General features: G+C 43.4%; 1 protein-coding gene across 1 annotated transcript in view; it reads left to right on the top strand.

The window, feature by feature from the left end:
* Positions 1-15,053, top strand: part of PPP2CB (protein phosphatase 2 catalytic subunit beta) — a 62,902-nt gene that overhangs the window by 37,673 nt on the left and 10,176 nt on the right. Inside the window, exons 3-5 of the mRNA XM_014524871.2 lie at positions 6,011-6,220; positions 6,420-6,593; positions 9,990-10,079. Of these exons, the coding sequence (XP_014380357.1) occupies positions 6,104-6,220; positions 6,420-6,593; positions 9,990-10,079 (381 nt within the window). The 5' untranslated portion in view covers positions 6,011-6,103. The remainder of the gene's footprint in view (positions 1-6,010; positions 6,221-6,419; positions 6,594-9,989; positions 10,080-15,053) is intronic.

Here is a 15,053-nt window from a genome sequence, read left to right as displayed (position 1 = left end):
CTGGTGCCCATCACCCCCCACTCACAGTCCCCTGACAGAGGGGCCCCCCATCTGCCAGGGCTACAGGGCTAGGGACCTGGGTCTATAGCCCCCTGCCCCTGGCTGGAGGTGGCAGCTGCTGCACCAGAGCAGAGCACAGTGTGTGGCTCCCTCCTACCCCCCCATGCCACCCCAACTGCATGCTACAGGCTCATTGGAGGAGCTAGCTCCCCACCCTGCCCCCCAGAGCATGCGCAGCAATGGGGAACCAGCCTCACCCCCGCCTGCCCCTCAGATGAGCCACCCCTGGCCTGCCAGAACCCTGCTGCTGCATGTTGCAGCCTCAGGCATCAAGTGCCACGCACTGTCTGACTGGGCAACAGCCCCAGCCCTGCCTGACTCCCTCCCTTCCTATGGGGGTCTCAATCTCTCTCCCCGCCACTTACCTGCAGGAACTGCTCTCCAGGCTTCCTGGCAGCCATGTGTATATACATGCTATGGCACCCCATGCCTGACTGCCCTCTACCCACTCCCTCCCATCCCCTTGCAGGCTGGAACTCTGCCTGCCTACAGAGAACCGCTTGCAAAACTGTAAAATCCGTGGGTTTCTCCAGTAAAATGAGAAATCCGCATTTGCCTCTGGTAAAATGTAAAACCCGTGATTTTCTCCGTTTTCCCATGGGAAATGGAAAACCCAAATCCCTGGTGATAACCAAAGATTTTAAAGTAGTCCAAAGGGTAAGGAACACTATACTTGATGATTGAGGATGTCTTCTGAGTCCAGATGCAGAACTCCCTAAAGATTCTAAAGCCAGATTTTTCAGCAATCGCTACATCTGAACGAGAGTGTGCTTTTGTTAGATATTCCTTATCTAATGGCTCAGATAAAATCAGCTGCTTGACAGTGTAAGTATAACTCCACTTACGAGTATGGAAAAGTGAAAGACTTCATTGACAGGCAGGAGGAATTTTTTTGCCAGCCAATTCACACTGCTGTAAATCTTTTGGGTTCAAGATTCAAAGGTAGAAGTGTTAGCAGTGATAGCATTGCTGCTGCATTTGACTGGATTACGAAACAAGCAACGCACTTAAGACTTGATGTTGGCAAGGTACGTTCAAATGTTGCAGAATACAGAACATGGTCAGGTATTTGGTCCAGGAGTGCAATCCGGGACTCTGCCAAGCATGGTGGCAAGACCTTTGTACAACACAGCCTCAGATTCCATTTGCTTCTTGCCTGCTTCAGATTCCTTTGTCTTCTCCAGCATGTGAAAGAATCTGGTTTATGTTTGGAAATATACACACCAAATCAAGAAATAAACTAACCTGTGAAAGAGTAGAGAAGCTTGTTTTAATCCATGCAAACCTTTGGTTTTTTGAAGTCAAATGAAGGCTCAAATTCAGCATCAGAAAATATTGATATTTTAGAAACTCAGTGTGACTGATTAGGCAAAGAAACTTGTGATGCTAATATTTTCAGGGATATATTTGATTGTTAAATGACATTTTGGTTTCATGTGCGAATTTTTTTTGTCTCCACCCTTCAAGGGATTTTTTTTTCTGAGTTTTTTTTTCTAAAAATGGGAGTTTCTTCTCTTTCTGGAGAGTGCTGACTGTATGGAGGAGACTTTCTAAGTCCAGATAATAAAAACTTCCTTTTGTTTACTACAGTGTTAATGGTTTCTAGTTTCAACTTTTATTTTTTCCCTAGTTCTCACAAACTGGCAAAAAGTAAGAGATGCTTAAGTACTTTAGGGTGCAGCAGCTTGTAGCTCCACTTGTAACAATAATTACAAATAATTTAAATGCCTTGGTTTTATTCAAATAAAACATTTACACTTTTAAATTTCATAAATATACCAAATGTTACAATTTTATGTGCTAATTAAGTTATACATAACAGTCAATGTAGATAGATAAGAAAATAAATATTGCTTATTTCAGTTTTTCCCAAAATCTAAATTTTTTCCCCAAAAAACACTTTTTTGATTTCACAGCTTCAAAATTCCCAGTAATTTTATATCTCTTTTTCAGTGGTCTTTTTAAACATCGAGGACATGGTGGTTTGTTGCTTGCTTTGTCCTTCAGCCTCTGAAGCAGCTTTCTCTTCTGGTGTACTTCTGATTATAAATGGCAGTTGATACTATTTGTTCTTGCCAGATCCAAAGTCACGTTACACGAGGAGCAGAAGAGCTTGCACTGTGCAAAATACTGAAATCATAGCAAAGTGGGACCAGCCCCAACTATATAATCCCAGCTAAGGCTTTGCTTAGCTGGTTAGATGTGGGGTGAGACTGGGAGGGATGGGGAAGAGGGTTCCCTCTGCTGGGTGCCTGCCCCCATAGAGTATGGGGCAGGGGCTGCCCCAAGCCCAGTGCAGGGGGAAAAACGTGCTAAACAACCTTTCAAAATCTGCTAGATTAATAGTGAGGGGCAGGGGGAATCTAAAATCTTACACCCTGTAAAGAAAGTTTCACTGCTTACTCAGGCTGGATGACAACCCAGGTTTAGAGGTCTTAGACAGAGTCTGTCAGTTTCAAAATTAAAATAAAATCCTTGCTTTGTGCACACAAGGAGAGTGGGACCTCTAGCCTTTTCTGGTTTGGACTCATGCAAGTCCAAATCAGAAGTCTCTCTTCCCTATGGAGTTGACAACAGAAGAAGCAAATATGCCTATTATTTTAATATTCACTCATTTCGCAGTTAAATAGTTGTCTGTGCAAGAGAAGGGAAGGTACAGAGCAGTCCTGGGCAGGAACAGTGTGGGGGTCACATGAATACCTTCTGAAACGGGTAGGCAATTATTTGGGCTGTAGGGCCGTTTAATGAATTTCTCTGAGCTGTTAAGGGTAGGGCAGCTCCCCGCCACCGCGCACACCTCCAGCTGGGGGAGCAGGGGCGGGGGGTTTGAAACTGCTGTTAAAGTTCCGGTTCAGGTTCAAAACAACATACTGATTCATACTGGTTCTTTTGTTCTGGTTCAGTTCTGGTTTCACTTCCTGCTCATGCATATCCCAGATTTAAAGCTTATGTAAGTATAGGCTGACTATTATATAAGGTGACTATAATCATTTGACAGGAATTGGGGGCACCAGCACATGTACCTCCCCATGCCCCTCCCTGCATGCCTCCCAGGAGTGGGGCTGGGCAGGGCAAGACAGTGCAGCACGTGCTTAGTCCTGCCTGTAAATTGATTACAAATAATAGACTAATATGTTACATGTGGAAGTGATTATACTCTTTCTGGGAAATGATATCATATTGACCTGTGGCCAACAGGTGTGTATGACTTCATATTCCCATTTACTTTAAGCAATTGACATGATTCTCAAAAATGTCATGCGGATGAACCTGGAGGGTATAAACTTATTATTGTAAGTATAAATGAAGTCTCAGCGTAAGATTGTGGGTGAACTTGCAGCTTATGAAATAAGGGGATAGTGCTGTGTAGAACCAAGTATAGTATGAGAAGGTACTGTTGTATATAATACAGCTACCCACTGCTGTTACTCCTTCACTCTTGGCCCTGGCATCACATGATTGAGAAAAGTCTTAGCCTCTGCCTGGTTTTGTTTTGCCAACACAAAACAGAAAATAACACATTTATTTGAAGATTCCACCCCTGTACTATGACAATGAATGGCTGGGAATAGCCTGTATTTTCTCACATACAGTACACATCTGTTCCCCCAAAATCAGGACTCTTCCCCCCCAGCATTGGGAGGGTTGTTTTAAGTGGGGAAGCTGGAAAAGAAGCCAGCCTGGAGACATTGTACATGCTATTCAGCTGCCAAGATGGCCGCCCAGATGGCAGTCCTGTGTTAACCCTCTCAAAGCCATAGTTTTGGCTGAGCTCCGTAGCTTGTGCCTGAAGAATTAACTGAGCTGCTGGTATTATATCGATGAGGTTTGCTCTGTGGCAACAATACTTTATTTACTGGACCTTATATAAAGATCTAAAGTCTTGCTATTACCATAGTAGGAGATCAGGAAAACAGGAATGAGGGATGCAGAAAGCGTGACAGGATGTCAGTGAAAATATAAATAGGTAGAAATTAGAAAAACCAAAAGGTAAAACAGGGAAGAGAGGGGGAAGAAAGCAGGGGGAAAAAAGCCAGAGAGAGACACTACAGTACTAATAGTACGCGGTTAAAAAAAGAGGCTACCAAAGAAAAAGGAAATGGTTGGAAATCAGGAAGACAAAAGGCAGAAAAGGTGGGGAGAAAAGAAGAATATAAGAGGTCAGGTCAGGCAGGTACCTGATAGATCAGATGTCAGGCAGGTTGTAATGTATCATAAATCCAATGTCTATATTGAGTCCATGATTTTTTGTATCCAGTATATTTATGAAGTGAAGTTCGTAGGCTCGTCTATGAAAAGTGTGTTGTAAGTTCCCTTTGAGGATTAGAACTGAGAGATCAGAGAGGGAGTGATTATCTTGTGAGAAATGTGCCCCCACAGGTAGTTGGGTATTCTTTCTTGGATAGGTTTTCAATGTGTGTTCATTCTGGTGTGTAGTTGTTGTTTGGTTTCTCCTACATACTTTCCATCAGGGCATTTGGTGCACTGGATGAGATGCATAACATTCTTGGAGGTGCAGGTGTAAGATCCAGGGATGGTGATCATTCTGTTCTGGGGTGTAGTTATTGTGGGGGTGATGGAGATGTGTTGGCAGGTTTTGCATTTCTTGTCCTGGCATGGTCTGGATCCACTGGGTGTGGCTTGGGGCATAGGGAGTTTGCTTCTGGGGATGAGGTTAGTGAGGGTCAGTGCTTTTAGTGAGGTTCAGTGCTTGTTTAATGGCTAGGATGGGTGGTTCTGGAAAAATCTCTTTAAGAATGGGGTCTTCTTCTAGTATGGGATGCAATTGTTTGAAGATTTTCCGTATAGGTTCCAGGGAAGGATGGTTTGTCATAACTAATGGTGTGCAATTTGTGGGTGTTTTCTTTTTGTACTGCAGCAGATCTTCACGTGATATCCAGGTGATCTTGCCCTACTGCCCTCTGTGGACCAGTGGATGCCTCCGTCCTCCCTATCCGGCCCCTATGGCCATGCATTCAAGCCCTGGGCCCCAAGCTCTACACATCGTCAGGGCTGGGCAGCAGCTCCAGCCCTGCCCAACTCCCTCCCTCCCTCACTATAGGGGCCTCAATCCCCCCTATACCAGACTTACCTGCCGGAACTGCTCTCTAGCCTGGTGGCCATGTGCATGTTCACATGCATATGGCATCCCCTGCCTAACTGCTCTCCTCCCCCTCCCCTCAGCAGCTTGCAAGCTGAAACTCTGCCAGCCTGCAAGGGGAAACCCATCATTTCCCATGTTTTTCTCCTTAAAATGAGAAAATCTGAGTTTTACCGCATTTTTCCATGGTGAATGGAAAACCAGGATCCCTGCTTATAAGTACCTGTATGTGGGAAAATGTATTATGTAAGGGAGCATTTAATCTGACAAAGGTTTGACAGAATCCAATAGTTTTAATGTGGCTTGACACATTCAGATGAGCAGTGAGGAAATCATTTAACAGTAAGGAACTGTCCTTTGGAAAACAAGCTTCTTGGGGATTTATCATTACTTTTTTTTCTTAATGGATTTATAATTACTTTTAAATATTTACATTGTCACTGGGATGTCTTTCTGGCCTGTGTTGCACAGGCAATCCAGTTGGGAAGTTATGATGTGATACCTTGTGACCCATAATATGTGAATTTATAAGCCTTGTTTTATCAACATTTTTGGATTGTTTGTACTTTTACAGAAATCTCAAACTTAATATGCTTTAAAATAGGGAGTTTAGCAAAAATTTCAATTATCTGATCTCTAGCTAACACAAGGTTGGTCATCTCTCCTCAAAGTAATTTTTAATATACACTGTCTGTTCATCTCTAAAACTGGGTTTTCTAGTGGCTTGGTACTTGTTAACCTCTCAGGAAATTGGCATTGTATTTAGTAGACACTGAAGTAGCTGCTAAATCTGCTTGCAGAAAAGTTTCCTAATTTCATCTATATATTTTTTTCTCCTCTCCTCCCCAGGCTAAAGAAATACTTACAAAAGAATCCAATGTACAGGAGGTACGTTGTCCTGTTACAGTCTGTGGGGACGTCCATGGTCAATTTCATGATCTTATGGAACTCTTCAGGATTGGGGGAAAATCACCAGATACGAACTACTTATTTATGGGTGACTATGTGGACAGAGGTTATTACTCCGTGGAAACCGTGACCCTTCTTGTAGCATTAAAGGTACAGTGTGACATCTTTATTTTAAAATCTCTTATTTGGGGATTTCTGGAGTAAATTGTGGGAGGGCTAAGGAGAAAGATTATTTGGAATGTATTTTTAGGGCAGAAGACTCTTATTGGAAAGATGCTTAATTTCTTATTGGTTCATAATAGCATGTAAATAATAAAATTATAAATATCTGTTCTCTTTCTGCCAAAAGGTGCGTTATCCAGAACGCATTACAATACTGAGAGGAAATCATGAGAGCAGACAAATTACACAAGTATATGGATTTTATGATGAATGTCTACGAAAGTATGGAAATGCTAATGTTTGGAAGTATTTCACAGACCTATTTGATTATCTTCCGCTAACAGCTCTAGTAGATGGCCAGGTAAGCTCTTATGCATTATAGAGGGATTAATTCATCTTTCTTGAAAGCAACAGTTGTTTGGCACCATCTAATGTAGTCCAGTGATTCTCAACCAAGGTGCCATGAGATCATTTCAAGGATGCCCTGGGGTGCCATGCAATGTTAGCACTGTTAGGTATACAAATATGATTCACAATATAAACCCAGAGATTTTAAAAGGGACTCCATAAACTCAAAAAACATTTTGACCTGTTATGGTCTTTCTGAGTTGTTTGCAAGAGTAGAATTGCTGTTTTCCTGTAGTCAGAAAACAAATGAAGAGCTGGCATTTTATTCAGAGGTTGTCTTTAGTTTAGTGAGGGGTGCCTCAAGTTTGTCAAGGTGCCTTGAACCTTGAGTCTCAAAAGGTTGAGAACCATTGATCTAGTTTGACTTCTAAAAGAACTTGGAGAAAATGGTCCTTTGAAGAGTTTTTGTCATACTCTGAGTATAGCACATAATACAAAGGGGGTTTTTTTCTTGTCAGGCGAGAAAAAAAAAAGCTTTTGTTTTGTTTGATTTACATTAAAATGGGTTTTTCCTTTCCCATATAATTCCCTTTTGACATCAGTGCACTTTATTTGGTGCAGCTGCAGCTTACAGCAGTTCGAGCTCAGTGTGTCAAGAAACTGCTGCAAGTTGCTACATTACCATGGACATCCTTTTCCTAAAGGTTTTCCTTCAACTTGGGAGAGCAAGTTCAGTAAATAAACTGGATGGGAAGCGGTTTAGAGCCGTGTTTGGTTGTTGTGATTACTGCAACCTGGGATGTGTGAAGTGAAGCAGTATTTACCCTTATACCACCCACAACTTGTTTTGAGGAGGCAGAATGCAGGGGGAAGGGATATTTTTTCCATAATCTTCCTACCACAGAATGGATTCACCATGGCTGAAAGCTCACAGCTGTGTAGAGAAGGAGCAGAGTCCGCTTATCAGCATCACCCACCTTCTGGCTCCTCAGCTAGACCCTGTCACAGTAGCTACCAAATTGGTAGCAGCTTTTGGCTGTTCCTCCTCTGTACTGCCAAAAGAGCACAAGCCCTAAGGCATCCATTCTGGCATTCCCATACCTCCATTCCAGCACAGAAATCAACTTCCTTAAAACATGCATCCCGGTTTTGAAGCTCTAATTTTTGGGGGGAATAGGCAGTATGTGATGTGGTATGCCAGTAAATACAGTAAGTTCTCAGAGAAGCAGTGCTTTGTATGGCACTTGTTCTTGATGGCAGTGGTTTGTTTGCATAGTGTTCCCTCTTGATGATCGTGTTCCTTGAGAGACCTTTTCAACTGATACCATAGTCTGAAATTTCATCGGAGATGGAGACTGTCCATTGAATGCTTTCCTGTTCAGCTTCCAAATCAGTGGTGAACCTTGTCTCATCCTGAATCACAGTCCTGATTATGACCTTTTTTTTTTTTCGCTTTTCCTCCCTGTGTTTGCTTGAAACTGCCCCAAAGTTGCCTGGAAGTGTCAAGCTAGTTCTCTTCTGAACAGCCTTCAACATTCTAAGCACTCTTCTCGACGCCTTTGTCATAGTCTTAGCTTAGGCTGGCTGGCATGCACTGATCCATTTCATGTCTGCTGCCAGTGATGTCCTTGACTATCTTATGTCATTAACAGGGATCCAGATTTTGCATTCACTGCAGAAAAACATGTATTTTCTCCTTTAAAAGGGAAAAATGCAGATTTTCTCCTTTAAAGGAGAAAAACATAGGCAACAACAGTTTTCTCTTGCAGGCTGGCAGAATTCCAGCCTGCAAGGGGCTGCTTGGGGCTAGGGAAGCTTGATGCAGGGGGTGCTATATGCATGCTGTGGTCGTGGCAGCTGGGGCTTAGGTGCTGCTGAGGAGGGGCAGGGGACTGCAGGCCCTGGACCTTGCCCTGGTCCCATAGTCCTGGCAGCTGGGGGCCCCTTCCAGCAGGAAGGGGGGGTGCAGGGAGCTGTGGGTTGGGAGTGAGAGGCAAGGGCATGTGCAGGGGCAGGGTACCAGCATATCAGAGCTGCTCAGCACCACAAAGCAGCAGGGGGACAGCTGCAGGTGGACCCTTTCTGGTGAGTGAAGGGGCAGGGGGAACTCTGATTTTTTGTGATTAAAAAATAAATAAAATCAAATGCCAAAATATATAGGTATTTAGAATTTATTTTATTTTAATGATTGAGGCACTGGGAGGCTTCCAAATTGCTTTAAAATTATAAATATATCAATAAAACATTGTGTTCAGTTGATACCTGTCTATATAGTGGTTTCATTTTAATCACAGAAAAAAATGCGGATTTGGGGCATTTTAATCAGAGATTTTTTTATTTTTTTTTTAATCAGAGAATCTCTGGTTTTTAAAAAGAGAAAACCAGGTTCCCTGGAGATTAATCGCCATCTTGTGGGGACTGCATTGACTTGTGGTTTTGTATAGGCCTTTCTTGGGAACCTCTTCCTTTCGCTCATCCTCCTTGCCTTAAATCCAGCTCTGTGCTTTTACTTAGGTATTTTTGTATATGTTATGGCATATGGAGGGACATCATCCTTTGTTGTATTCTTACGGATCACCTGTAGGGTCAGGCCTTTCATATGGAAGTATTCGGTCATTGCTCTGATCTAAATCTTCATTTTTTTCCCCTTAATATTTTTACTGGCTGACTTGGGCCCATCAGCTAAAGGTTGTTTCTTCCTTTCTCTTCTCCTCCCCACATAAAAAGTGGCTATTAACAAGTACATCGGATATCAATACTATAATCTCTAAAAAATTGTTGGGATATAATTGTTTTTAATAATCTCACTAGAGTACTCCTTGTAGGCATTGTAGAGGCATTTTGCTGGCATATGTGCAGTATTCAGCTCCTGTAAAGTAATTTTTAAGATGTAGAAACTGCCTGTGCAGCTGGTGGAACTTCCACAGGCACTGTCCTAGAGTGAAGTGACATGTAAGTAAGGTTAAGGAGCTGTGACCAGGTTGGTTTAAGATGTGAGATGAGGAAGAGGGTGTTGGTCTTTTCAGCACTTGCCTACTTAATCCTTCAAGCTGTTATAGGAGTTTAAGTTTCTTCTGGTTCACCACTTCACTCTTTAGGAACCCAACATGATACACAATGACTGTTTCATAATTTAAAGTTCTGTTGTGAGGCAAAACACTTCTGAAATAGTAATTGAAGAAATATGACCTGACATCTTTATAGGACCCTTTTCGCTGTTTTAGTTTTACTTTAAAACTTTGCATATGGCATTCAGAGGCTTCGTTTTTGTTTTAAATGAGCTGTGAGGTTTTGCCATGAGAGTTAGAACTGTATAAAACTAAACAACTCTAAAGTCAGCTAATTCTTACCTTTTAAGCTGTTATTTTGATGATATGATTAATATTTTTATCACTTTATTCCTGGACAGATATTCTGTCTCCATGGTGGTCTCTCTCCATCTATAGATACATTGGATCACATCAGAGCTCTGGATCGCCTACAGGAAGTTCCGCATGAGGTAACATAAAAATATATGGTTTATAATTTACAAATTTTTAGGTTTTTTAATGCAAATTTACTCTCTTCTAAAATCCACTTTACTACAATGAGAGAACCCTGTAACAAATTGTACTTCTATTAAGTTAGAGCGATATGGTTTTAAACAAGCAAGTCAAACCAGTGTATTTGGATAAGAAAATCTGCAAGAGGAGATGGTAATATTTCCTAATATTTGCCAGGAGCTGATTCCTGTATGCACCAGTCCTCTTACTGATTTTTTTTAAATTCATTTTCATGGCTTGAATAAATGCTTCTCTTATATTAATAACTTTGGCAAGTACAAAGGTATAATTTTATGGAGGGAGGATAAAACCAACCAACAGGAGGAGTGAGTGCTTGTAAAAGTGAAGTGAAAGAAACTAAAACCTGAACAAATAGTAATATTCTCCCCCACTTCATTCAAATACCCATGTTCTGCTAAAAAGTGGAATGGTCCAACTGACACAAAACACCCACTAGCTAATCAAAGGGACGACATATTCTGAGATTTCATCTATATAGAATTTTTTCTGTTTGAAACATTTTAAATGAATGTTTAAATGAATAAAACATCAGGCCCTTGTTTCAAAGGTAATGTTAAAAATGTTAGTAATCTAAACCAGTATACAGTGGTATTTGCAAAATCATGCAGACTGCCTGCAGCTTAAGGTGTGAACTGCCCCATACTTTCATTGAGATCACTCGGATGTTTTACATGCTAGGGGTAACTGCCTCACTGATCTCTCTGTCTAGCTCAAGGGTGGGCAGTTATTTCGGGGAGGGGGCCACTTAACAAGTTTTGGCAAACTATCAAGAGCTGCATGGGTAGCCCCACCCCTTGACAGGTGCCCCGCCCCCTGGTCACCATCTTGTGACCAGAAGTCCTGCCCCCTGACCGTTGCCACCAGAAGTCCCTCCCCTTGCCCTCGGAAGTACTTCTTTCAGCAAGGGGTTTTGCCATCTTGGAACTAGAAAAATACCAATTTATATTTTTAAAAGTGAATATCTAAAACATACATTCTACCCCTGCCTACACACACACACACGCGCGCGCACACACACTGCCCCTGCCTACACCGCCCCCCCTCCCCAATCAGTGGGGCCCCATGCTCCCCAGTCCAGCCATGCAGCTGGGAACCACATGGTGCTGGAGTAGGGCGGGTGCAGGAAGCAGGGAAATAGCTGTGAGTGGGCACGGCTGGGCTCCTGTCTCCTGCTGCCAGCTCCCCCTGGGTCCTACTGCCCCTGTCTCCTGTCCTCTTTGACAGGCAGCCAGGAGCAGATGAATATTTTCCAAAATTTTTAGGAGTCCTGTGGGCCCGTGGACCATATTTTGCCCACTCCTGATCTAGCTAATGGCAGTCCCAGACTGCATGGCTAGCACAGAGACACATCCAGCTTTTCTAAGTAGTCCCTAACCTGTTCTTTCACCATTGACGGCTGCTCACCTCCTTCCCAAACTGTGGTGCCAGGTGCAGTAGTCAGGGAGCTGACTGAGCAGACCAAGGGAAAAAAAGGCATTGAGCACTTTATTACAGAGGATGCAGAAGAGAATGAAGTTGCTTCCCCCATTCAGTAAGGAACCCACACTTTCCCTGATCCTCCTCTTGCTCCCAGCGTACTTGGAGAAAACCTTCTTGTTACCCTTCACATTCCTTGCTAACTGCAACTCCAATTTGGCCTTCCTGATTTCATCCCTGCGTGCGTGAGCAGTGCTGTTATATTCTTCCTTAACTATTTGTCTAAGTTTCCACCTCTTATAAGCTTTCTTTTTGTGATTTTAGTTTACTAAAGAGTTCCCTGCTAAGCCAAGTTGGTCTGCCATACTTGCTAATTTTCCTGCACATCAGGATGGTTTGTTCTTGCACTCTCAGTAAGGTTTCTTTAAAGTACAGCCAGCTCTCCTGGAGTCCTCTCCCTCTCAGACTGGCTTCCCAGGGCATCCTGCCCAGGAGTTCCCTGAGTGAGTTGAAGTCTGCTTTTCTGAAGTACATGGTCCTTACTCTGCTGATCTCCTTCCTTCTTTTCCTCAGGATCCTGAACTCAAATCATCTCGTGGTCACTGCTGCTCAAGTTGCCATCTGCTACTACATCCCCCACCAATTCTTCCCTGTTTGTGAGCAGCAGGTCAAGAACAGCATGGCCTGTAGTTGGCTGCTCCAGCACTTGCACCAGGAAGTTGTCCCCACTACTCTCCAAAAACTTCCTGGAGTGCCTATGAACTGCTATATTGTCATTTCAGCAGATGTCAGACTGATTGAAGTCCCCCATGAGAACCAGGGCTTGTGATTGGGAAACTTCCGCTAGCTGTTTAAAGAAAGCCTCATCCACCTCATTCTCCTGGTCTGGTGGTCTATAGCAGACACTTACCATGACATCCCCCTTGTTGCTCTCCCCTCTGACCCTAACCCAGAGACTCTCAACAGGCCAATTTTTCAAGCTGGTCTGCTGTCATACTTGCTAGTCTTTCTGTGCATCGGGCTGGTTTGTTCCTGCACTCTCAGTAAGGCTTCTTTAAAGTACAGCCAGCTCTCCTGGACTACCCTCCCCCTCTGACTGGCTGCCCAGGAGATCTTGCCCATAAGGCCATAATGAGTCTGCTTTTCTGAAGTCCAGGGTCCTTACTGCTGCTCTCCATCCTTCCTTTCCTCAGGATCCTGAACTCAATCATCTCATGGTTACTGCTGCCCAAGTTGTCATCCACCACTACATCCCCCACCAATTCTTCCCTGTTTGTGAGCAGCAGGTCAAGAAGAGCATGGTCCCTAGTTAGCCGCTCCAGCACTTGCAGCAGGAAGATGTATCCAGTACTCTTCGAAAACTTCCTGGATTGCCTGTGAACTGCTGTATTGCCCTCCCAGCGGATGTCAGGGTGATTGAAGTCCTCCATGAGAACCAGGGCTTGTGACTGGGAAACTTCTGCTATCTTTTTGAAGAAAGCCTCATCTACCACATCCTCCTTGTCTGGTGTGGTCTACACCAGACACGCACCATGACGTCACCCTTGTTGCTTTCCCCTCTGACCCTAACCCAGCAACTCTCAACAGGCCAATCTCCAGCTTCATACTGGAGCCCTAGGAAATCATATGGCTCTTTTACATAAACTACAACTCCTCCTCCTCCTGTTCTCCCTGCCTGTCCTTCCTGAACAGTTTGTACCCATCCATGACAGTGCTTCAGTCATGCGAGCTATCCCACCAAGTTGCTGTTATTCCAGTCATGTCATAGTGCCGTGACTGTGCAAGGATTTCCAGTTCTTCCTTCTGGTATCCCAGGCTCCATGCATTTGTATACAGCTACCTTAGGTAACTTTTTGATTGCCCTGATTTCTCAGGAAGTATGAGAGTACTCCTGTTGTCCCATCCTGCTTCTGCTTCCTCCAAGTCTCCCACTCCTGTATGTACCTCGGGGCTTTGGTCTCCATCACCCTGTGAACCTAGTTTAAAGCCCTCCTCAAAATTGTGGCTTAAGATCATGTCCCAGTGTCCAGACCTGAATTGCCAGCCTTTTGGTTCCCCGCTCACCACTCAGCCCCTTCAGCCACTGACCACCTGCTCATGGTAGTGAAGGTGATTACAAAATGCCAAGGGGGATTCACAGAAGCTGCATCAGCAGGACATGCAATAATAATAGGAGACTTTAACTATTCCTGTAGAATAGTTCATGTACATTTGAAGTTTGTTTGGGTTTTTTTTTCAAAAAGTGGAGTGGGGACTGGCTTTGAACTGCACAGCAGCTTCTGCATGTTGACAGATACATACAGATAAGCTGGGAATGATACAAATGTACCAAAACAGTTCCAGCTTTAACACTGCTTGAATCAGGATTAAAGTTAAAGCAGTGTTGCTACCTTTGTATTGTTCTTAGCTTCTACAATTGTTGTTGAATACCTCATTGGGGTTATAGAGGCAGAGAGACATTTTCTGAATGCAATAAATGTTTGCTTTCTAGAACAACTCCTCTTGGAACCCACAAGAATAGAAGCACTTCTAGATTTAACCCTAAATACTAGGGCTGTGCAAAACACCATTGTTTCATTTCGCCATTTCAGAGGGACAGTGTTTCATTTTGTTTAGTTTTGAAGCACTGTTACATTTCGTTTCATCAAAACTGTTTCGCTGTTTCGACACGTTTCGTCATTTCGCCCATAGGCTATATGGGGAATCATGAAAATGCCTAAAACTTTGTCATTTCGTGGCTGATTTGGATGAATATTGCAGGGATGGCAGCCTCTTCAGAGGGCATGAAGCCTGCCAAGTTTCAAGGAGATAGGTGCAGAGGATTCTCAGAAACTGCACCTCAAACTTGAAAAAGCAAAACTTGTGACACTTGCTGGCAGCGGCAGCCTCCTGTCATCTGGCGCAGATCCAGGGGGCCACACCCCAGGGAGGGTGATATCTTGCTGCACTTATCCTTTCTTCTCATCAGCAGAGCCTATGCTTGCTCCCTTAATATGGTCTCCTTAAGATACAGCCACCAGTCCTTGATTCCTTTTCCCCTCAGGCTTGTCTCCCAGAAGATCATGCCAATCATTCTCTGAGCTTGTTAAAGTCAGCTTTTCTGTAATGCTGTATCTTTATTCTCAGTCCATCTGTCCTTCAGGACCCTGAATTCTACCATTTCGTGATCACTGTCACCCAAGTTGCCATCCACCTTTATAGCCTCAGGTAATGCTCCCTGTTTCTGGAAGCAAATCAAGAGGATCTTCTGCCTTAGTTGGCTTCTCTACCATCTGTACTAAAAAGTTATCCTCAGAACACTCCAAGTACATGGTGACCTGTCTGTGCACTGCTGTGTTACCTTCCCAGCAAATTTCATAGTATGTGCAGCAGGGCATCTGATCAGCAGGGATCCTGGTTTTCTCTGATTAAAAAAAACACCCCCGATTTTTAGTTTTAAATAAGTAACCCCAAATCCACATTTTTCTGTGATTAAAATGAAACTCCACAATATA

The sequence above is a fragment of the Alligator sinensis genome, unplaced genomic scaffold, assembly GCF_000455745.1.
Source record: "Alligator sinensis unplaced genomic scaffold, ASM45574v1 scaffold1546_1, whole genome shotgun sequence".
NCBI classification, from domain to species: Eukaryota; Metazoa; Chordata; order Crocodylia; family Alligatoridae; genus Alligator; species Alligator sinensis.
This window is presented reverse-complemented; position numbering and strand designations above follow the sequence as displayed.